Below are 23,602 nucleotides of genomic sequence, written 5' to 3'. Positions count from 1 at the left end.
ATACATACATACATACATATATATATATATGTTTGTATATATGTTTTCTACAAGATGATTATATTTTTCCATCAAATAAGAGATATTTTTAATAGGTCATATTCCAAAACTTATCAAATATATTTATCACGTAAAGCCTTCTTCCAGTTATTAGGATATCTAGGCAGTTGTGTTGTAATATCTCTTGTAGCACAATCTAGGCGCTTTGAATAGAACTAAATATATTGATAAAAGGAAGATTGGAGGAAAGATAGGAAAGGAAATGGTTAGACCGAAAGATTGAACTTTAATCAGAAGATATTTACTAGTTTGTGTGTCTCAGTCGTTATATATCAGTTAGTACAATGCATGTATATACACAGTTTATTTAATAATGTATATAAGTGTGTAAAATACTGTGACATAAATGATCATATCGCAGTTTTACTATAATAAATAGGCGTATGGTTTTGGTAATAACAATCTAGATAAAAAATCTATTTTTAGAAATTTTGACAAAAAAAAGAAAGACAAAGAAAGTAAAAACAAAAGAAAAACTAAGCACTATGTGACGAAATAGGAAAAAAAAAGAAGAAAGAAGATCTAAAAAGGGTGACGATGATTTCCTAATATGAAGATATTATTTTTTTCCCACTTAACAATCACTGTTAGTTAATTCTTAATATAGTCAAGTCTAATAAACAGACAGTGGATATCATCAATAAGCTGGCTGGTTGGTTTACAATTGCCGTCTTGTTTTATTTGAAGAATATTTTACTATTATTACTAAATTTAGTAACAGTATTACAAAGCATTCAATTCAACTAGAAAAATAATCAATTACTTATTTAGTAGGTTTACTAAGGCATGTGCATAAAGAACAATAATAATTTATAGATATTTTTAATTTTTGTGTTTAACCTCTTTTGCTTTATATTTATCTTATTATGTCATATTTTTCTTCTTGTTTATTTGTTTGTTCCAAAAGATAATAAGGTCGAGAGAAAATATCATTACAGGAACATGGATATATATATATATATATATATATATTCATATTCATACTCATATATATACATATGCGTGTGTGGAAAGCCTGAACGATGATATTTTTGTTCTTGATAGTAGACAAAGATATATTTATATAAGATGGAAATGTATTGGAGGAGTAGCCAGAGTAACAGTTTTTCTAATTCAATTTATTTTGCATTACTTTATTCTTGTTCTTATAGGCATATATACTCAAGGGTACTAAGACGAACAAAATCACACAGGAAAAAGTAACGGTTTAAACATTGAAGACGGAATAGAGTATCTGTCTCTCCTTTTCACTGCTTCATATTTCTAGTTACTTTGACAAAATCCGAAAAGAAAGTAAATTTTCGATTTTTTGTTTTATTCCTTCTTTCTCCCTGTCTTTTTGTGTGTGTGTTTCTTTGTTTGCTTATTTGCTAGAAGGAGGGAAAATTCAATATTTTCTAGTTTTTAGAGGCGGAAGCAAAAAAAAAAAGCACACACATATATCATTACTTTAAAGGCAACAAAGTTGAGCGGTCAACATAGGAGCCTAGAGTACTATTTATTATTACTTATAGAGGTACGTCTAAGTCATTAAATTTTTTAGTCTTTGTCCTTTATTTTTGGGTTTTAGTGATTTGTTTATATACACGTACATATACCCGTAGCAAAAACATCTTCATAATATAGTCATTGATAGAAAAGTTCAATAAGAATTGTTCTTTTTTTACGCTCTTCTAACACATAACGTTAGAAATAAACTTTGTGCTGTTTCTAATTAAGTTATTTATTTTTTTTTTCACTCGTGCTATTTCATTTTGTTTTCCTTTTTATATTGTGATTGAATAATATGACTGAAAGATTTTCTAAATTATCATTGGATGGTACTAATCCTATTAAATCATCTTTATCAGACTATGATGATATAATTCATGATTATAATTGCATTCATACAAGTGATAATGATAGTAATAATGATAATGATGATGATGATATAAAAAGAAATTCTCCATTTGTTTCTTCCTCTGGTATAACGAATGATAATATTACTACTGCCACTACAAATACAAATACAAATACAAATACAAGTCCTGTAACGAATACTAATATTAAACGAAATGGGTCTACTTCATCAAATTATGATAAAATTAATGCTAACTTGCATGCCAGAGTTAAAGCATTCCAAGAACAGCGGGCTTTAAAAAGATCAACAAGTTCTGGTGCTAATAGGAAAACCCCTCAAGAAAGATTAGTAGCATCATCTAACAATAATAATAATACCAATAATTATATTAGTGATGATGATATTGATAGAAATGAGTTATCTTTAGATATATCTTCCTATACAACTAGTACATCTTCGGCATCTTTAGTTTCAAAAACATTGAATAAAATTGTTAATAAACCTTTGCCTCCTTTACCAAATTTATCCCACAGTGATTCGCATAATATATCAAGATCTACTTCAATTTCTTCTGTATCTTCCAAAGACTCATGTAATTCTAAAAACTTAGAAAATAGGGATATTTCCACTACTAATGTCAATAATTCTATACGATCTCTAATGCATCCAACTGGTCCATCATATAATGATTTCATACAAAATATTTCTACAAAGAATCTTCATCGGAATAATAATAATAATAATAATAACGTAAATTTTGAAGATGCTGCAACTCCAGAAAATTTGCAGTCAAATGATGTTTTAAAACCTAATACAAACAATGATAGTTATGATGATAAGATAGCAAGTATAACTAAAAAACATTCAAGAATAATATCAGCAAAAGATTTTAATTTGGAATCATCTGAAGAAGCCACAATACTGAGCAATGATAATAAGAAAAACATGAACATGATAACAAATATAGTCGAAAGTATATCAAATACTAAGGATCAATCAGATAAAGAAGTAGTTCATGAACAAGTTGTTACAACAGATAGTACGGACTCTTCTATAACTAATTCTAATATTGTTAGTACGACGGCTACTATCAGTAATGTCCAAAATACGTCGAATTTTGTATCTCAAATACCACAGCAACTAAATCCAAATAGAAGAGCACCAAAGAGACCTGTTTTTACAAATATGAAAGCTGCAATTCAAACATCTCAAACAAATAGTACCGTACAAAATCGTTCCCCAAAACAAAGTTTAAGTGCACGTCGTGGTTTAAAGTTACCTCTAGGTGGGATGAATCTAAAAATGTTAACTAAATCATTCCCTTCAACGACTACTTCATCAGTTCATGCAGATTCTCAAGAATTTGCAGTGTCTCCAGTTAATAAAAATAATCATATTCTAAATCATTCGTCTGGAAGAAGGTTGAATCCAGGTTCTTTGATTAATGGTATACAGACTACCTCAACTTCATCATCATATGATGACAACTGTGATACAGAGGGAACCATGCCTGATAATAGTAGTAGTAATAGTAGCAGTTTAGGTTCAGGTGGACCAGGTGGACTATTTTCAAATTTCTCTAAATATGTTGATATCAAATCTGGTTCATTAAATTTCGCTGGTAAATTGTCTCTTTCATCCAAAGGTATTGATTTTAGTAATGGTTCAAGTTCTAGGATCACCTTAGATGAACTAGAATTCTTGGAAGAATTAGGACATGGTAATTATGGTAACGTTTCAAAAGTGTTACATAAACCAACTAATGTTATTATGGCTATGAAAGAGGTAAGGTTAGAGTTAGATGAAGCTAAATTTAGACAAATCTTAATGGAATTGGAGGTGTTACACAAATGTAGGTCGCCTTACATTGTGGATTTTTATGGTGCATTTTTCATTGAAGGTGCTGTATATATGTGTATTGAATATATGGATGGTGGATCTTTAGACAAGATATATGATCAAAACCCCAAAATTGGGGGTATTGATGAGCCACAATTGGCATATATTACAGACGCAGTGATAAGAGGGTTAAAAGAGTTGAAGGAAGTTCATAATATTATACACCGTGATGTTAAACCAACAAATATATTATGTTCCGCACAACAAGGTACGATAAAATTATGTGATTTTGGTGTCTCTGGGAATTTAGTAGCATCAATGGCAAAAACAAATATTGGTTGTCAATCATATATGGCCCCAGAAAGAATAAAATCTTTAAATCCTGATATTGCTACGTATACAGTGCAATCAGACATTTGGTCGTTAGGACTGAGTATATTGGAGATGGCTTTAGGTAGATATCCATATCCACCAGAAACTTTTAACAACATCTTTTCTCAACTAAGTGCTATTGTAGATGGTCCACCACCAAAACTACCTGCAGATAAATTTAGTATAGAGGCACAAGAGTTTGTTGCGCTATGTCTACAAAAGATACCAGAGAGAAGGCCTACATATTCCAAACTTTTAGAACATCCATGGTTAGTTAAATACAGAAAGGTCGATGTTGGTATGAGTCGATACATTAAAGAAAGGTTAGAAATTAAGAAAAGAATATTAGATGCAAGTGGTGAAAATGCATTGCCAAAAATTGTTCCTGCTTTACATATGGGTGGATTGCCCTGATCAGATTAGCAATAGATAGAGATATATAAAAGTACGAATATACGAAAAAAAAAAATATTTTTCACGAAATTGACGTCCGTATAAATATATACATCTAAATATATGAACTTATGTGCATAGCTGTATCTTTAGTTTTATTCATATACAGATCTATATGCTGTAAAAAATTACAGGAAAACCAAAATTCCGACCATGTAGGACTGAGTCTATTTTAGTTAAGATTATTGTCAAATATTAAAGATTTTGCCTATTCGCTTACGTATTTGTCCAGGTAGGAAAAGAATATAACCCTGATTGTTGATGGTTACGTCATTCTTTCTAACTAAGCCTTCGTTTGTCGTTTGAGAGAACATTTGTTTTTATCAATTTAATCCTCGTACTAAAGATGAAAAAGTAGTGACCCACCAAAAATATTTAAGGACAAAAAATTTTAATTTTAAAAAGAAAAAGATATGGACATAACGCCGCGGTAAGAAAGAACGGTCAGGAAATAATATTTTGGGGGTTTCCCAGTTCTTGTAGTCATTAGGAGTTAGGGCTGGCTTTCATTTACAGCTGGGACTTAATAAATAGTACTAAGATAAGATAAGGAATAATAAGTTATTTTATTTTAGTATACCCAATTTCATTGTAAAACTATGAAAATTCTATGTAGAATATCAGTTTTTAATTGGTTACTTTATATCTTTTTCTTGAAACCCGGTAATATTGGATATCTAGCAAGTGAGTCTAAAGAAATAGATATTTTAATAAGGGTTAAATGTTAATATTACTTTTCTTTCACAATTGTAATAAAATGATAATAGAGAATTGCATGTGATCACATAATGATAAGTAATGGTCAATTTATTATCACTGTTTGTTTTTGCACAGTCATTATTTATTTATGTGACAACTTTTTACAGATTACAATGTACTTTTATTAAAGTAATAAACTTTAGGGTTTTTGTGAAAAAAATTGAATCTATGTTATTTTATAGTAGGGTTGTAAAAAGTATTAGAAAAAAAGTTAAGGGGACACCACAAATGATGATGATGTAATTTTCCCAAACTCTAGTCCGAAAACAGACATAAAAAACAGTCGAGAAAAATATTTTTGGTAAATAATAAAATTTCAGCAAATGTGAAGTGGAGACTGTTTCTATTATTGTTGAAATTCAATAGATGGGTTCAGAATTTATTTTTACACAGAATCTTGGCATGTTTTGTGTAACTATTTTTATACTCAATGGATGCTAGGCATTTGCTTGTTATTCAGGTTTATATATTTGCACGTACACTAAAGTTAAGAAAGTTAATATTCTATATATTATTTAATTCAATTATACCAACTTTTGAGGAACAATACAAATTGGCATCGCAAAGGATCAAAGTCAAGAATAAAATAAATAAGAATAAGAATTGCATAGAGGTGAGTTTATTGAAAAATAAGTAAACTAATACTTAAATATATTCAGGCAATAACCTTAGAATATTGCTAATTCCAAAGTGTTCTTTTTCTTTTTTTTTTGTTCGCTGTCTTTCTAGGTCAGTTAAGGCATCTAGATAAATTATTAAAGTAATATTTTATCCGTTTGGAGCTCTATTCATTTAAGTGATATTAATAAAAGCAAGAATTGTACATTTATTGGGAGATAAATTATTCTAAAAGATATACTTATTTATATACATATAAGTGTAAATACATCACTCCAAACTAAAAGATAAAAGCAATTAAAGTTATTCAGAATTTGTTATCATCCACAATAATAATTCGATAAGCATATGCAAACCAGTCGAACATTGACTTCAGTATCCGCTTTAACAAATTTTAATATTTCATACAAGAAAACTGTAGGTCATAAACTCAGAGATATTATAGCAACATGCGGACACTATTTAAATCCAGTTAAAAAATATATATTTCCCAATTTTGTTGCCGTTCATTACGTATATATCATTTTTATGACAATTTTATGCTCTGTTTTAATGTATCCATGTCATAATGCACGTTATATTGATATTCTTTTCATATCCTGCGGGGCTGTTACACAAGGTGGTTTAAATACTATTAATATCAATGACTTAAGACTTTATCAACAAATGATACTTTATATAATTTGTTGTCTTTGCACACCGATAGCTATTCATGGTTGTTTAGCATTTGTTAGATTGTATTGGTTTGAAAGATATTTCGATGATATAAAGAATTCATCAAAGAGAAATTTTAAGATGAGAAGAACCAGAACAATCTTGCAAAGAGAAATGACAAGAAGAAGGACATTGACCAGTAGAACACATTCATTTCAAGCATCTGCAAATAATGCTCCTATGTCTAACTTGAAATTTGGTCATACTATCCATAGAGCTAATACAGCAGAAACTAATTTTCAAGAAAAATTGTTCAGTGGTCTTAAAGTTAATAGAGATGAAGAATCAACTAGTTCTAATCAAGCTTCAAATACTACATGGAGAAGTTCTAATACTGCTAATAGTCAAATGAGTGGTAGTCAATCGAATATACATGAATATTTGGGTGTTTCTAAAAATAGTAACAATGGTAATGGTACTGGTAGTAACGCCATTAGTAATAGTAATGGCAATATTACTCGCGTTAGAAAAAACAGTATTAACAGTAGTGTTAGTGGTGGTTTTAATTCGGATAGTGATGATAGTATCATTAACACACATAAAAAAAGGATGCCATTACCTCAACCTGGAGAAAGTTTTGCTAAGAGGCGAAAATCTGGTGATGTAAGACCAGAGGATATGTATAGATCAATTATGATGTTACGTGAAAAACAACAGCAAGAGCAACTACAACAACAAAAAGAAGAAGATACGTCAGATGATGCGGAGCCTGTGTTATTTATTAAAGGTAGAAATATCAATACTTCTTCTGTTAAAAGATCGACAAAGAAGACTCAATCAGACCCAAACTTGTCTAGAAATAGTATAGAATCTCAACAAGTTGCTAATTTCAAGATAAAATCAGATGTTGAAAACTGTTCGAAAGAAGATTATGAGAGTAGCAATTCACATTCTATCAATAATTTGAGAAATTCAAATTATGTATCAGAATCTAGTGTTGTGAATACTAATGATCACGACACTGAAAATGAGCACATAGATAGTCAACATAGTGGCACAAATATTGAATTAAGTTCTGATTCTGAAAATTCTGCTAGTGTAGTAGTGACAGATTCATTACCAGAATCCATCAGCTCACACCAAGGTTCATCTAATACACAGAGAGAAGGAAGACTGTCAAATCAACATATTAAGTTTGTCAATAACATGGATACCGATACTTTGAGGCAGCATGGTGGTGATCTGAATATTCCTTCAGGTGGTAAGAACAAAGAAGGTCAATCAATTCAGTTTAACATTACGGCTCCACCAAGAAAGATGATCAAAAGGAAAAGCTATAATTCACAATATTCTAAGGTGGTTAGACCAAGTTATGGTAAAAGAAGACAGATATCAAGTCGCTCGATTTTACAACAATTAAAGAAAGGTGGAAAACTACGCAGAAATATTCAACGTAGATTATCAAATAATAATGTTGCAAAACCATTAAATGAACTTAGCTCAATTGGTAATAAACAAGATATGAAATATCCTGAGGAACAAATAGGCAACTATGACGGGGAGGATTACTTTGCTGACAATGAAACCGTTGATGACATTCTCTTTGACGTATCTCCCAAAAAATTGAATGAACTCTCTCAAGCTCCTGATTTTCAGGATATGGTTTATGAAAATTGGAAGGCAAGCCATAAACATAATAAGAGGCCTGAAAATAAGAGGAGGAAAAGTTGGATATTTGATAATTATTATAAAGGTGATCACGAAAATGTTGGAAAGTTTAATATGTCAAGCATGTCTACTTCAGATAAAATGAAGAAAGATAAAAAAGAAGCACCTCCGAATGACTTATTATCTAGCAGCATGGATTCGGCTAGCAATGTTACTAGCAGCAGTACACAAAATGGAAGTTTGGAGAATTATGATTATGATGAAGAAGATCCTGCTAATTATGGATTGCATTTTGATTACAATATTCCTAATAATATGAATTTACCTTTGAGTAGAACTATGAGTACTAATTATCTTTCGTGGCAGCCAACTATTGGTCGTAATTCAACGTTTGTCGGGCTTACAAAAGATCAAAGGGATGAATTAGGTGGTGTAGAATATAGAGCCATCAAACTCTTGTGTCGTATTGTGGTTTTTTATTATGTTGGGTTTCATGTCATGGCGTTTACAATGTTACTTCCCTGGATTTGTGAAATGAAAGACTATATTTATGTTGTTAGACAGGATGGTATATCACCTGCTTGGTGGGGATTCTTTACCGCCATGAGTTCATTTAATGATTTGGGTATTACATTGACACCTAACTCTATGGCTTCATTTGCAACTTCTATTTATGTACAAGTTGTTATGATATGGTTTATGATTATTGGTAATACAGGATTTCCAATTCTGTTGAGATTAATTATTTGGATAATGTTCCATCTTGCCCCAGATCTTTCCCAAACAAAGGAGAGCTTAGGTTTTTTATTGGATCATCCACGTCGTTGTTTCACTTTATTATTTCCAAGTTCGGCTACATGGTGGTTATTATTAACTTTACTATTCTTAAATATTACAGATTTGATTTTATTTATCATTTTGGATCTGGGTGCAGAAGTATTAAAACCATATACAAAAGGAATCAGGGTATTGATGGGTGCATTTCAAGCAGTAAGTACTAGAACATCGGGTTTTAGTGTAACAGATTTGAGTCAACTACATGCAGCTATTCAAGTTTCTTATATGTTGATGATGTATGTTTCCGTTTTACCACTAGCTATATCAATAAGAAGAACTAATGTTTATGAAGAACAATCACTTGGATTATATGGCAAGATGAATGAAAGAGAGTTAGAAGAAGAGGAGGAGGAATTAGAGGGGTTGAGTGATACTAGTAGTAACTCGGAGGAAGGAAGTGATGATAGTACAAAGAAGAGAAAAAAACAGAAAAATAAAAAGAAATTTAGACATAATAATATGTCTACAGATACATTATCATCAGAAGACTTAGATGAGATATCTACAAAATCCTTTATTGGAGCACATTTAAGAAAGCAATTATCGTTTGATTTGTGGTTCTTATTTCTTGGATTGTTTATTATTTGTATTTGTGAAAATGATAAGATTAAAGATGAGGCTATGCCAAGTTTCAATATTTTTGCAATATTATTTGAAATAGTTAGTGCTTATGGTACTGTTGGCTTATCTTTGGGATATCCAAATACAAACCAGTCATTTTCTGCCCAATTTACTGTATTATCTAAGTTGGTTATTATTAGTATGTTAATAAGAGGCCGGTGTAGAGGTTTACCATACTCTTTGGACAGAGCTATTTTACTTCCAAGTGAAAGATTAGAGCATATCGATCATATTGAAGACATGAAATTGAGAAGGCGTAACACAACATCGTTAAATAATACGGATCCAATGACAGGTTATGTGATGAATAAAACTGGTTGGATACGTGCTAATTTAGGGAAATTTGGTATTTCGCCTACAATGAAAGGACATAGATCAGAAACAAGTCCAATATTGGAAGAATATGAAATGGGAGAAAACCATGATCACCAGAAAAAAGATAATCATCCGATTTCAGATGATAGAATAAAAACATTGTAATAATGATATATAGTATTTATAGAGTTGTAATTTTAAACGTTTAATATATGTATATTCTAGTCCCTTTAAAAACTGTTTTTTTTTTGCCAAATTTAAATATTTGGTAGATAAAAATTGCAGTTGATACAAAAAGCTATTTTTCTTTAGGTAATACCTAGAAAGAACCAGAGTAGTAAAAATTTGCTATTCCCAAGTAAACAAAAAAAAAGTAATAGTAGTATGCTATACACATTCTCATCACTATGCAAATTACAATGTTGTAGAATACGAAGAAATATATGATTTTTCATTACAAACCTTTGAACATTTTAGTTATAGATTTCTTTTTTGAATCCTTTTTGTAAACTATCAAACTCACCTTCTTCTAATTTTAAAAAATTAGGCTAGTAAAGAACTTGGAAACCCAAAATTAATTATAATTGGACCAGTAATATTCTATATATATATATATATATATTTTAAAATCTTAGATAAACAAGCAATTTTACAAAATAACATGTAAACAAAAAAATAAATAAATAATTTGATTCAACAGAAAATATCATCTTGTTGTTATTACTGTTAGTAAACCAGTTTTCAATCAAACCGGCTTCCAAGTCAGTAATAATGAATTACACTTGTTAAAAATATTAAATGAATACACAAGAATCAATCATATGATAATTATGAATAAACTAAGATGTACTCTCACACATAATGCAAATAACGCTGATAAAACATATGTCAATAAATAAATATTCAAAAGAAATTATTCATAACAACAAATAAGAAATATACATTAGAACTGAGAAACTATTATTACAATTTCTCTCTAACTATCACAAATAATTATTTTTACATCTTATAGAAAGGAAACAATAGAATTTTATTTATAATATATACACCAATAAATAAATTGATACCCATTTAATAAAAGCAAATATATTTTCTGACAAAGAATAAGATTGGAATATCGTCCAGATGATACTTTATCTTGTTCCTGATAATGCTTATCTTCTTTTGCCATTACCAATTTCAAAACTTCTCATTTTTCTTTCTATTTAAAGAACAACACTTCAGAAACATAGATATGACTACTTTGTTAAATAAATCCCACGTTACATAAAAAAGAATTGATGGGGCACTAATCTAAACAATAAAGGTAATCACCCAAATCCCTTTGTTACTACTTTTTTTTCTTTCAAATTAACAAGTTTACAAAAGCTTGAATGTCTTCATCCTATATATTCTCTTTTAGAAAAAAAAAATAAGATTATCAAAAGATATCAAAAAAATCTCTAACACTTTTCGTAAATAATGATTTCATTAATGCGTTTTGTAAAATTTCCAACCCCACTTTAGAAAAAAAAAAAAGAAACTAGTATATAGTGTAATTTTTCAAGAATAGAAACTTTATAACAAAAAACTATTCGGCACCTTCCGAAACTTCATTGGGGATCCAAAATCAAAAATATCATCTCAATTAGATAGGAACTTTCAAAAAAAGAAAAATTAGGGCTATATATTTGCTATGTCTTGTTTTACATGTACACTTTAGGGTTTAAATAAAATATTTTACAAACAAGGAAAGCTACCAAACGATTAGAGTATCACCTGCCAAAGCTTAATGCTTGACATTTTGAATAAAGAACCAAGAAAAAGAGACAAAACCACACAAGGAGACAAAAAAATTTTCCAAAAATACTCATATCATTTCTAAAAAAGAGTAAAGATATATAGAACATAGGGAAAAAAAGTTTATTTTCAAAAATTTTACGATAATATTCCATAGGAAGATCTAAAAACAAGTCTTTTTAAATGTTTAAAATACATGTATTTATAATATATATATATATATAAATATATATATATATATTAGCAAATTGCTAGATGGAAATAGCAACTAATAGGGAGTACATCATTATTAAATCAAAGAAATTTTTTGGAATTCTCTGCAAATATTACAGAAGATTTAAATGTATAGAATATGCAATAATCTTACAACGGACACTATTACAATATTCTACAATAGAAAAAAAATTCAAAAATTTGTATAGTGACAAACCCAGGTATTATATATTCAATTTATAGTGAGATAGGCATTTTAATATAAATATAACATCAACATAAGAAATATACTAGTTCAGAAATATTATATTAATATAATGAAAAAAAAAATTAAGATAAATATATTAACGGATTACAAGCTTAATTTTAATAATATTTCTTAATAGAATTTATTTTAAATTCAAAAGAGTATAATATTATATTTATGACTTCAGTAAATGGTAAGGATACTTCCTAATCCCTTTAATACATCTTTTTAAACTAAAAATTGAAGTTGAGTGATAGCTTATTTTGAAATTTGTGACATATATAATATCTTTTAAAATTTTATGTAGAGACCTACACCCTGTTAAAGATTACCAGTTATGTAAAAGCTTATAATTATAAGGTCAATGATGAAATACAGATTATATAATAAACAAATACATAATTAGGGTTTTCAAGTATATTTATATGTTAGAAAAAACACTTTGGTGTAGAAAACATATCAGACAGCGTATAAACAAAATAGGGTTTGAAAATAAAATTAAAACATTACCAGAATATTTTCTTTTGGCAAATTCTTTATTTCCATGTTTCTCAAGAATAGCTTATGCGAAAAGTCCCATTAAACAGGAGGAAAAAAAAAAAGGAAAAAACAAGTATTCCTCAATAATATCTAAATAGGAAATTCTCGAGACAAAATACAGCGATGAGAAAAGAAAGAACAATAGATCATATAATTTTTCATAATTCCCACTGATGAAAATTTTTCTTCGCTGAAAAGAAACTTTTGAGAACAATAGCAGGTCGACCGTGGTTTATTGAATAACCGAGTCATTTCAATAATTTAGGAAAAATCCATATCTATTGAAAGAAAAATAAAAAAAAAATTTTCTTTTATATAAATACACGATGGGATTGCCGGAATATATTCGGGAACCATTTAGTATTCCCTTATCTCTGAATTCAAAAGGAAAAAAAACCGTTTTATGGTTCTTCAACTGTTGAAGGAACACCAATTTTTAACTCTTCATTTTGCTTACCAGTAACTTTTACATCACCATTCTTTATCCTTTGTAAATGACGTTTCTTGTTGTGTAGTGTTTCAGCCCAGACAGGAGTGATCCGATCCCTACTTTTACGAATTTAAGACACGCTATCCCCAGCTTTCCCTCACTAGAAAATTACCGTATTTTGTCTGTGTTAGAGGCCAAGTATCTGCAGTAACAATTAACAGCTTTACATTTCTTCTGCGATATTTTCTAACTCTTCTCTAATTCTTCAAGCCCCCAAAAACTTTCACTATTGATTATTGCTATATCGATATTATTATTCAGTATGTATTATTATTAACTAAACCCCACATTTTTTTTTCAACTAAGAACTCTCTATGATGATCTATTGCGTTGTTTTCTTCCCATCAGAAACACCAGTCTAGATGATTAATACTCAATTATTTAGTTAAATTCAAATTCCATGCTCTTTAAAAAGAAATTAGAAATATGGATTATTTGAAGAATCCATTTATTTCATACCTTCTCCTACTTAATCAATATCAAATTTCGACTTTTTGTTTCTCGTTACACTCATAACGGACGAGCTTTATAGTTATTATCTCTTTTCTTATTTTTTTTTTCTCTTTTCTCTTTTTCTCTTTTCTTTTTTTCCTCTATTATCCAGTTCTGCGAGAACTTGAAAAGGGGGGAAAAATAATAAGGATGTGAATTTTGAATTAAATTAATAATAGAGTTAGTTATCTTTTGTTATAAACAATTATTCTTTTAATTCCGCTTCATCTCGTACAGTTATCTTCTCAAGCTTATATATCGAAGCCATGCTGGAATTAATAGATGCAAGTAAAAGGATAAAGAGAATAAAAAGAAATATCTCGAGACATACTATTTCATTTCTAATTGACTAAAGGTCAAAGAAACAAAATAGCATCATCACACAGAAGTTTCTTTTTAATACTTTACCTCTTTGAAAAGAAAATATTATTTGAACAGATCTTACTAACAGATCTTAAATAGTTTGCATATTTCATTTAACGTATTAAAATCAATCCTCTCTATCCTCATCTCCCTTCTTCCTCCTCAGAAAAATAAATCTATTCATTTTTATTTTACATTAAACAATTTCCAAATCATACCCTATTAGTTACTATTATTATTAATATTATTAAAATTTGTTTATTACTACTAATATCACACTAAATTGTTATTATCATGTCTATTATTACTCCAACTGCTCCTATTTGTCCTCCTCTAGAAACCACTGGTAACAGACTAATTACTTTAGAATTACAAGATGGTACTTTATTACAAGGTTATTCTTTTGGTGCCGAAAAACCTGCAGCAGGTGAACTGGTTTTCCAAACTGGTATGGTTGGCTATCCAGAATCACTAACTGATCCTTCCTATGAAGGCCAAATTTTAGTCATCACCTACCCATTAGTAGGTAACTATGGTGTTCCAGATTTCAAATTAGAAGATGAAATTGTTCAAGGGTTACCAAGATACTTTGAAAGTAATAGAATTCATGTTGCAGGGTTGGTCATTGCACACTATACAGAAGAATATTCTCATTATTTAGCAGAATCCTCTTTGGGACAATGGTTGAAAAGAGAGGGTGTTCCTGCTATGTTCGGTGTTGATACTAGAAACTTAACAAAACATTTAAGAACTTCTGGTTCTATGCTTGGTAGAATGGCCTTACAAAAGCAGGATTCTGATTCATTCAATGCTACTACTGCTGAATGGGCTCACCATTTCGATATTCCTGAATGGGTTGATCCAAATATTCAAAACTTAGTAGCTAGAGTTTCAACTAAAGAACCCAGATTGTACTTGCCTCCAACTGATAATGACCAAGTTACTTTACAATGTGGTCCAGATGGTAAGACTTTAAGAATATTGGCTGTTGATGTTGGTATGAAATACAACCAGATTCGTTGTTTCGTTAAAAGAGGTGTTGAACTTTTAGTTGTCCCATGGGACTATGATTTCACAAAAGAACAATATGATGGTTTATTCATCTCTAACGGTCCAGGTGATCCATCTATATTATCTAATTTAGCAGAAAGACTATCTCATGCCATTGAATCAAAGAAAACTCCAATTTTTGGTATTTGTTTAGGTCATCAATTATTAGCTAGAGCCTCTGGTGCAGAAACATTAAAGTTACAATTTGGTAATCGTGGCCATAATATTCCATGTACCTCCACCATAAGTGGTCGTTGTTATATCACCTCTCAAAACCATGGTTTTGCCGTTAATGAAGAAACCTTGTCTGGCAACTGGAAACCACTATTTTCTAATGCCAATGATTACACTAATGAAGGTATTTACAATACTGAACTACCATACTTCTCTGTCCAATTTCATCCTGAATCTACTCCAGGTCCAAGAGATACTGAATTTTTATTTGACGTATTTATCCAAGCTGTAAAAGAATTCAAGGAAACAGGTATCTTGAAATCAGTTGAATTCCCAGGTGGTAAAATTGAGGATAACTTGAAGGCTAATCCAAGAGTTGATGTTAAGAAGGTTCTGGTTCTTGGTTCTGGTGGTCTTTCTATTGGCCAAGCGGGCGAATTTGACTATTCTGGTTCCCAAGCTATCAAAGCATTAAAAGAAGAAGGTATTTACACTATTTTAATTAATCCAAATATTGCTACTATTCAAACCTCTAAAGGTTTGGCTGACAAAGTTTATTTCTTACCAGTCACTCCGGAATTCGTTAGAAAAGTTATCTTGCATGAACGCCCTGATGCCATTTACGTTACTTTTGGTGGTCAAACCGCTTTATCTGTAGGTATTGCCTTAAAGGATGAATTTGAAGCTTTAGGTGTTAAAGTTCTTGGTACTCCTATTGACACTATTATTACCACTGAGGATCGTGAATTATTTGCTGCTGCCATCGATGAAATCAATGAAAAATGTGCCAAATCTCAAGCCGCTAACTCTGTTGAAGAAGCACTTGCTGCTGTTAAGGATATTGGTTTCCCAGTCATTGTCCGTGCTGCTTATGCTTTAGGTGGTTTAGGTTCTGGTTTTGCTAATGACGAAAAAGAGTTGATTGATTTATGTAACGTTGCTTTTGCCTCATCTCCACAGGTTCTAGTTGAAAGATCAATGAAAGGTTGGAAGGAGGTTGAATATGAAGTTGTTCGTGATGCTTTTGACAACTGTGTTACCGTTTGTAACATGGAAAACTTTGACCCATTAGGTATCCACACTGGTGATTCCATTGTCGTAGCACCATCTCAAACCCTATCTGATGAAGATTATAACATGCTAAGAACTACTGCAGTTAATGTTATCAGACATTTAGGTGTTGTCGGTGAATGTAACATCCAATATGCCTTGAATCCATTTTCTAAGGAATATTGTATTATTGAAGTGAATGCTCGTTTATCTCGTTCCTCTGCTTTAGCTTCCAAGGCCACTGGTTATCCATTGGCTTACACTGCTGCTAAGTTAGGTTTAAACATTCCTTTAGATAAGGTTAAGAATTCCATTACTAAATCAACTTGTGCTTGTTTTGAACCATCTTTAGATTACTGTGTTGTGAAAATGCCAAGATGGGATTTAAAGAAATTTAACAGAGTCTCCACATTGTTATCCTCCTCTATGAAGTCTGTTGGTGAAGTTATGAGTATTGGTAGAACATTTGAAGAAGCCATGCAAAAGGCTATTAGATCAACAGATTATGTTAACTTGGGTTTTAATGAAACTGACTTGAACATTGATATTGACCGAGAATTAAGCAACCCAACTGACTTAAGAATTTTTGCTATTGCTAATGCCTTTGGTAAATTAGGCTATTCCGTACACAAGATCTGGGAAATGACCAGAATTGATAAATGGTTTTTAAATAAATTATATTCCCTAATTCAGTTTGGCAAGAAAATCTCTGCAATTGGTTCTATTGATGAACTACCATATAATGTTTTATTGGAAGCTAAGCAACGTGGCTTTGATGATAGACAAATTGCTAAATTCTTAAAATCTAATGAAGTTGCTGTCCGTCGTTTAAGAAAGGAAATGAACATTACACCATTTGTCAAGCAAATTGATACTGTTGCTGCTGAATTTCCTGCTTACACCAACTATTTATATATGACATACAATGCTTCTGCACACGATTTAACTTTTGACGATCATGGTATTATGGTTCTGGGTTCTGGTGTTTACCGTATTGGTTCATCCGTTGAATTCGACTGGTGTGCTGTCACCGCTGTTAGAACACTTCGTTCTAATAATTACAAAACAATCATGGTCAACTACAACCCTGAAACCGTGTCCACTGATTACGATGAAGCTGATAGATTGTACTTTGAAACTATCAACATGGAAAGAATCTTGGATATCTATGAAGTTGAAAACTCTGAAGGTGTTGTTGTCTCAATGGGTGGCCAAACTTCAAATAATATTGCTATGTCGCTACACCGTGAGAATGTTAAAATTCTTGGTACTTCTCCAGATATGATCGATTCTGCCGAAAACCGTTACAAATTTTCCCGTATGTTAGACCAAATTGGCGTTGATCAACCAGCTTGGAAAGAATTAACATCTATTGAAGAAGCTCATGTTTTCGCCGAAAAAGTCGGTTATCCAGTTTTAGTTCGTCCATCTTACGTTTTATCAGGTGCTGCTATGAACACTGTATATTCTAAGAACGATTTGGAATCCTACTTGAAGCAGGCCGTTGAAGTCTCAAGAGATTACCCTGTTGTTATTACTAAATATATCGAGAATGCAAAGGAAATCGAAATGGATGCTGTTGCTAGGAATGGTGAATTAGTCATGCATGTTGTTTCTGAACATGTTGAAAATGCAGGTGTCCACTCAGGTGATGCTACATTAATTGTTCCTCCACAGGATTTAGCTGCTGAAACTGTTAACAGAATTGTTGTTGCAACTGCCAAGATTGGTAAAGCTTTGAAGATCACAGGCCCATACAATATTCAATTTATCGCAAAAGATAATGAAATTAAGGTCATTGAATGTAATGTTCGTGCTTCTCGTTCTTTCCCATTTATTTCTAAAGTTGTTGGTGTTAATTTAATTGAACTTGCTACTAAGGCTATCATGGGTATTCCATTTGAACCATATCCAGTGGAAAAATTACCAGATGATTACGTTGCAGTTAAGGTTCCACAGTTCTCATTCCCACGTTTAGCTGGTGCTGATCCTGTTCTTGGTGTAGAAATGGCTTCAACTGGTGAAGTTGCTACTTTTGGCCATTCTAAATATGAGGCTTACTTGAAATCGTTAATTGCTACTGGTTTCAAATTACCAAAGAAAAATATTTTGTTATCTATTGGTTCTTACAAGGAAAAACAAGAATTGTTACCATCTATTCGAAAATTACACGACATGGGTTTCAAATTATTTGCTACTGCTGGTACTGCAGACTTTATAACTGAACATGGTATGCCAGTTCAGTACTTAGAGGTTCTGAACAAGGAAGACGACGAAAAGTCAGAATACTCTTTGACACAACATTTGGCCAACAACGATATTGATTTATACATCAACTTGCCATCTGCCAATAGATTCCGTAGACCAGCTTCCTACGTTTCTAAAGGTTACAAGACACGTCGTATGGCTGTTGATTATTCTATTCCATTAGTTACTAATGTCAAATGTGCTAAATTGTTAATTGAAGCTCTTTCCAGACACTTAACCTTAGATGTTTCTGAACGTGATGCTCAAACCTCTCACAGAACTATTACCATCCCTGGTTTAATTGATATTGCTACATATGTTCCAAACTCTTCTAACGTTACAAAGGGCCCAGCAGAATTATTAGAAACTACCCGTTTATACTTAGAATCTGGTTTTACCTTCAACCAAATCCTTCCAAGATCTATTGTTGGCCCAACTATTAGAGATTTAATATCTCTAAAAGCGGCCAATTCTGTTGCTACAAATTCCAGTTACAATAATTATTGTTTTACTGTTGCAGGCACTCCTAACAATGTTGATTTAGTTAGTCAAACTGCTGACCAAGTTAGTGCATTGTTCCTTCCATCCAAGGAATTAAAGAACAGAATTACTGATATTGCAAATTTATTAAAGAGATGGCCTAATAATAAGCAAGTTATTGCAGAAGCCAAGACTTCTGACTTAGCTTCTGTTCTATTATTAGCCTCATTACAAAATAGATCTATTCATATAACTGGTGTTTCTAACAAGGAAGATCTATCATTAATTATGACAGTTAAGGAGAAAGATCCAAGAGTCACCTGTGATGTTAATGTTTATTCTATGTTTATTACACAAGAGCAATATCCAGAAGGTGTCTTCTTACCAACTGAAAAAGATCAAGAATTTTTCTGGCAAAATCTAGATTCTATAGATGCTTTCTCTGTTGGTATGTTACCAACTTCTTTGGCTACTATAACGGGTAACAAGGTTGACATTGGTCTTGGAATCAAGGATGCATTACCATTATTATTATCTGCTGTTGAAGCAGGTAAGTTAACCATTGAAGACATTGTCCTCCGTTTACACCACAACCCTGCTAGAATTTTCAATATTCCTGAACAAAATACTGTGATAGAAGTTGATTTAGATTATACTTTTAACCATACTAAAAGATGGACACCACATGCAAATAACACTCTATCTGGTGGTATTGAACGTGTTATTATCAATAACGAAACTGTAGTTCTAAGTGGTGAATTAATAAGCACTTCAGCCAATGGTATTTCTGTTATCAAAGAAAAGATTGAACCTACACCAGTTGATGTTACACCAGTTGCATCTGTTACTAAGAGATTTTCAGTAACTGGAGAAAGACCAAAGATCTTTGACAGTGTTGAAAGTGCGGAGGATGCCATTATTGAACCACCATTAGAACAAAGATTGATGTCTTCTAGACCTCCAAGAGAGTTAACAGCTCCTTCTGCTCTACAAAGTTTGATCCGTGAAAACAACCCATTTAAAGGTAGACATATTTTATCCATCAAACAGTTTGGCCGTACTGAATTACACGCCTTATTCGCAGTTGCCCAAGAATTAAAAGCAGCTGTTGCTAGATATGGTGTTTTAGATTTAATGAAAGGTCATATCATCACCACAATCTTCTACGAACCATCTACTCGTACTTGTTCTTCATTTATTACAGCTATGGAACGTTTAGGTGGTAGAGTTATCAACATTAATCCAAATGTTTCCTCAGTTAAGAAAGGTGAAACATTACAAGATACTATAAGAACATTAGCATCCTATACCGATGCCATCGTTATGCGTCATCCAGATGAAATGTCTGTACACATCGCTGCTAAATACTCTCCAATCCCAATTATCAATGGTGGTAATGGTTCTCGTGAACACCCAACCCAAGCTTTCTTAGATTTGTTTACTATTCGTGAAGAAATTGGTACCGTTAATGGGATTACTGTCACTTTTATGGGTGATTTGAAGCATGGCAGAACTGTCCACTCCTTATGCCGTTTATTAATGCACTACCAAGTTAGGGTTAACTTAGTTTCCCCACCAGAATTAAGGTTACCAGAAAGTTTAAGAAGTGAACTTGATGTTAAGGGTATGTTAGGTGCAGAAAGTGTTGAATTAACTCCAGAGATTATTTCTAAATCTGATGTCTTGTACTGTACTAGAGTCCAAGAAGAAAGATTCACTGATAGAAAAGAGTATGAACGTTTAAGAGATGTATATGTTGTTGATAACAAGATCATGGCACATGCTAAGGAACATATGGCTGTTTTACACCCATTACCACGTGTTAATGAAATTAAGGAAGAAGTTGATTATGACCACCGTGCTGCTTACTTTAGGCAAATGAAGTACGGTTTATATGTCAGAATGGCTCTTCTTGCTATGGTTTTAGGTGTTGAATAAAATTATTAGGTGTTTGAATGTCCTGCATAAGCAATAAGATTACGTAATTAATTTTATTTCATTGTATTTGTAGTTTTTTTACATATATTATTTCAATATACATTTTTACTAGTAAAATAAGAATTCATTTTGTACAATTACTCGCATGATATTAAAAGTTAGAGCTCTTAAATCTATATGGTTCTAAACTGTTCTGTAAACAATCTACAAAACTAGAAATAGTCTTTCTGTCTATTGACGTTTAATATGATAATTTATTTTACTTTAAGTACAAAAAAATAATTAAAGGTTGCCTATGAAACGGAGAGAAAAATATTATTAAATGAAGAAAAAAAATACTTGTAGAAACTTTAAAAAATACTTCACTATATTTAAACAATATACTATAAAGCAATTGACGTTTTTATAACCTATACCATCAACAAAAGATATATTTTTTAACACAGTAAAAACATTTAAATCATATACACTTAAGTTATGAAATGTCTATAGTTTTAATAAAAAATATAATTAAAGGTAGCTACGCGATAAGAAATTTCCACATTTATTTTTCTCAACTAAATAATTACGATATCTTACAAACAGTTAGATCAGACTTTTATAAAGCGAATCCAAAGCTAACACCAGTTCAAGAAAGTTCTAATAATAGGAAACAAGGTAAATTTAATGGACGTATTGAGCCTAAAAAATTAACTAACAAGACAAGACCAAAAAAATATATTATAAATTGGAAAACAGGTTCAGAAAGAGCTCAATTAGCTGCTAATCAGATTATTAGAAAAGTTTATGAATTAAATAAGGAAGGACATATAAGAACAGTTAATATAGAAACAAATGAAATACAAAATTCAAATATTCGCCATTTCATAAAGGGGTTGAATTTAGACGAACAAGGCTTAAGTATTGTTGATATTGAGAAGATACAAAATAACCATAATACAATGATTCAGATCCCTCTTCTTAAAATAGTGGATGTAAAGACGGCCTTGAAAAAATATACTAACCAATTGGCAAAAGAAAAGGAGAAAGAATTAGCAGAACTAGGTGTTTTAAAGAAAAAAATTGTCTCTTCCAAGAGGAGTAGTACAATAAAACATATTAGAATTACTTGGCAAATCAGTAAAGAGGATTTGAATAATCAAAAAGCCAATGAAATCATCTCATTATTAAAAAAAGGTCATAAAGTAAATTTGTACATAGAACCACGGTCGAATAATCTTTCAAAGAACTGGTTAGAGAATTTCGAAGAATTAGAAAATAGTACAATCAAACACAGTTTATCCAAAAAGAAAATTGGAGAATACAACGAAGTACTAAGTATTCTAAAAGATATTGTCGAACCGTATTCCATTACCCCAGTAATAGTAGGAAGTATTTATAACAAAATGATTATGAAATTAGTTCCTAAACCAGAAGTTAAAGCTATCATAGATAAAAAAGCTCTTAGAGATGAACGAAAAAAACAACGTCAGTTAAAACTTCAAAAAAGAATTGAAAAGAAAAAATTAAAAGAATATGAATTAATATGAAAACAAAATTACATTGGTAAAAGTCTTGTAAATATTACCAGTATTCAGATCTATATGTACTTTATTTTACTTTATTTTTCTTTATATAGCCTTATATAATTTACTAAAGTAATTCTGCATTGTATTGTTCCACTTTTAAAGTTATAGATGTGTAAATAATTTTGTATATACATTGTTTTACTTCGAAAAATGGATACTTCTACATAAAATAGCAAATCTTTTAGTTATTATGACCAAATTTCTTCTTTTCATAAAATACTATCTTATTTTATTAAGGTGTCCAGATTTCTATTAAGGAGTTCTTGAAATTGGTCTTGAAAGCTCACTATCTAGAAGTTTTAACGTATTAGTACAAATTAATACTAACTCCTATTATAAAATACATTTGTAGAATAAAGAATTTCTAGAAGTATTCTTTTAGTTTTTTCCATGGTTGTCCACTAACAATATTTTTTGCAAAATGAAATGGACAAAATGATTATTATACAAATATTTAAACAAGAACAACACATAAGCTCAGTTAGAGGTAATAAATTTTACTAAGACATCTGCAAGAAAACAATTATCTTATATCATAAAATGGATATTGACATTATTATTTATCTAAATTATACATTTAAGCAACTTGGAAAATGTTATCTAATATATTATGATATATATACTTAAAATAAAATGAAGACTCTTTAAAAATTGTTCAATAAAAATTAACATCTTTACTTCTAAGAACAAAATAAATGTAATAACCATAGACCGAAAGAAATGATTTTATCTTACATACTAGCAAATTATAAAAAAAAAAATCTGCCTTCTTCTTTTTCTAAATAAGTATTAATTAACAAATTAATTTATAGACAAGTCCCATTTTATCTGTAAGCCATCTATAAGTAAGAAAAATGCATTTTATATGCGCTATTATACTAGAAACGGACCTTTTATGAACAAAAATAGGAGGTGATAAACTTTCATACAGAAAC

At 30.8% G+C, this 23,602-nt stretch overlaps 5 protein-coding genes across 5 annotated transcripts; all 5 read left to right on the top strand.

Annotated features, from left to right (window-relative positions):
* Positions 1–54: 54 nt before the first annotated feature.
* Positions 55–213, top strand: MCO6 (Mco6p; the record flags this gene model as incomplete). Its single annotated transcript, XM_064861713.1, has 1 exon — positions 55–213. The coding sequence occupies one exon, from the start codon at positions 55–57 to the stop codon at positions 211–213; it is 159 nt and encodes a 52-aa protein (XP_064716668.1).
* A 1,633-nt stretch (positions 214–1,846) lies between these two features.
* Positions 1,847–4,525, top strand: PBS2 (mitogen-activated protein kinase kinase PBS2; the record flags this gene model as incomplete). The annotated part of the gene is made up of 1 exon (XM_064861712.1): positions 1,847–4,525. One exon carries the CDS (start codon positions 1,847–1,849, stop codon positions 4,523–4,525), a length of 2,679 nt encoding a protein of 892 aa, XP_064716667.1.
* Positions 4,526–6,289: 1,764 nt separating this feature from the next.
* TRK1 (Trk1p) lies at positions 6,290–10,201 on the top strand (the record flags this gene model as incomplete). Its single annotated transcript, XM_064861711.1, has 1 exon — positions 6,290–10,201. One exon carries the CDS (start codon positions 6,290–6,292, stop codon positions 10,199–10,201), a length of 3,912 nt encoding a protein of 1,303 aa, XP_064716666.1.
* A 4,253-nt stretch (positions 10,202–14,454) lies between these two features.
* URA2 (bifunctional carbamoylphosphate synthetase/aspartate transcarbamylase) lies at positions 14,455–21,099 on the top strand (the record flags this gene model as incomplete). Its single annotated transcript, XM_064861710.1, has 1 exon — positions 14,455–21,099. The coding sequence occupies one exon, from the start codon at positions 14,455–14,457 to the stop codon at positions 21,097–21,099; it is 6,645 nt and encodes a 2,214-aa protein (XP_064716665.1).
* A 482-nt stretch (positions 21,100–21,581) lies between these two features.
* AIM23 (Aim23p) lies at positions 21,582–22,628 on the top strand (the record flags this gene model as incomplete). The annotated part of the gene is made up of 1 exon (XM_064861709.1): positions 21,582–22,628. One exon carries the CDS (start codon positions 21,582–21,584, stop codon positions 22,626–22,628), a length of 1,047 nt encoding a protein of 348 aa, XP_064716664.1.
* Positions 22,629–23,602: the final 974 nt, after the last annotated feature.

The sequence above is a fragment of the Arxiozyma heterogenica genome, assembly GCF_036370985.1.
Source record: "Arxiozyma heterogenica strain weizmannii chromosome Unknown scaffold_9, whole genome shotgun sequence".
In the NCBI taxonomy this organism is placed as follows: Eukaryota; Fungi; Ascomycota; class Saccharomycetes; order Saccharomycetales; family Saccharomycetaceae; genus Arxiozyma; species Arxiozyma heterogenica.
Note: the sequence above shows the minus strand (reverse complement) of the source record. Positions and strands in the feature narration are given on the sequence as shown.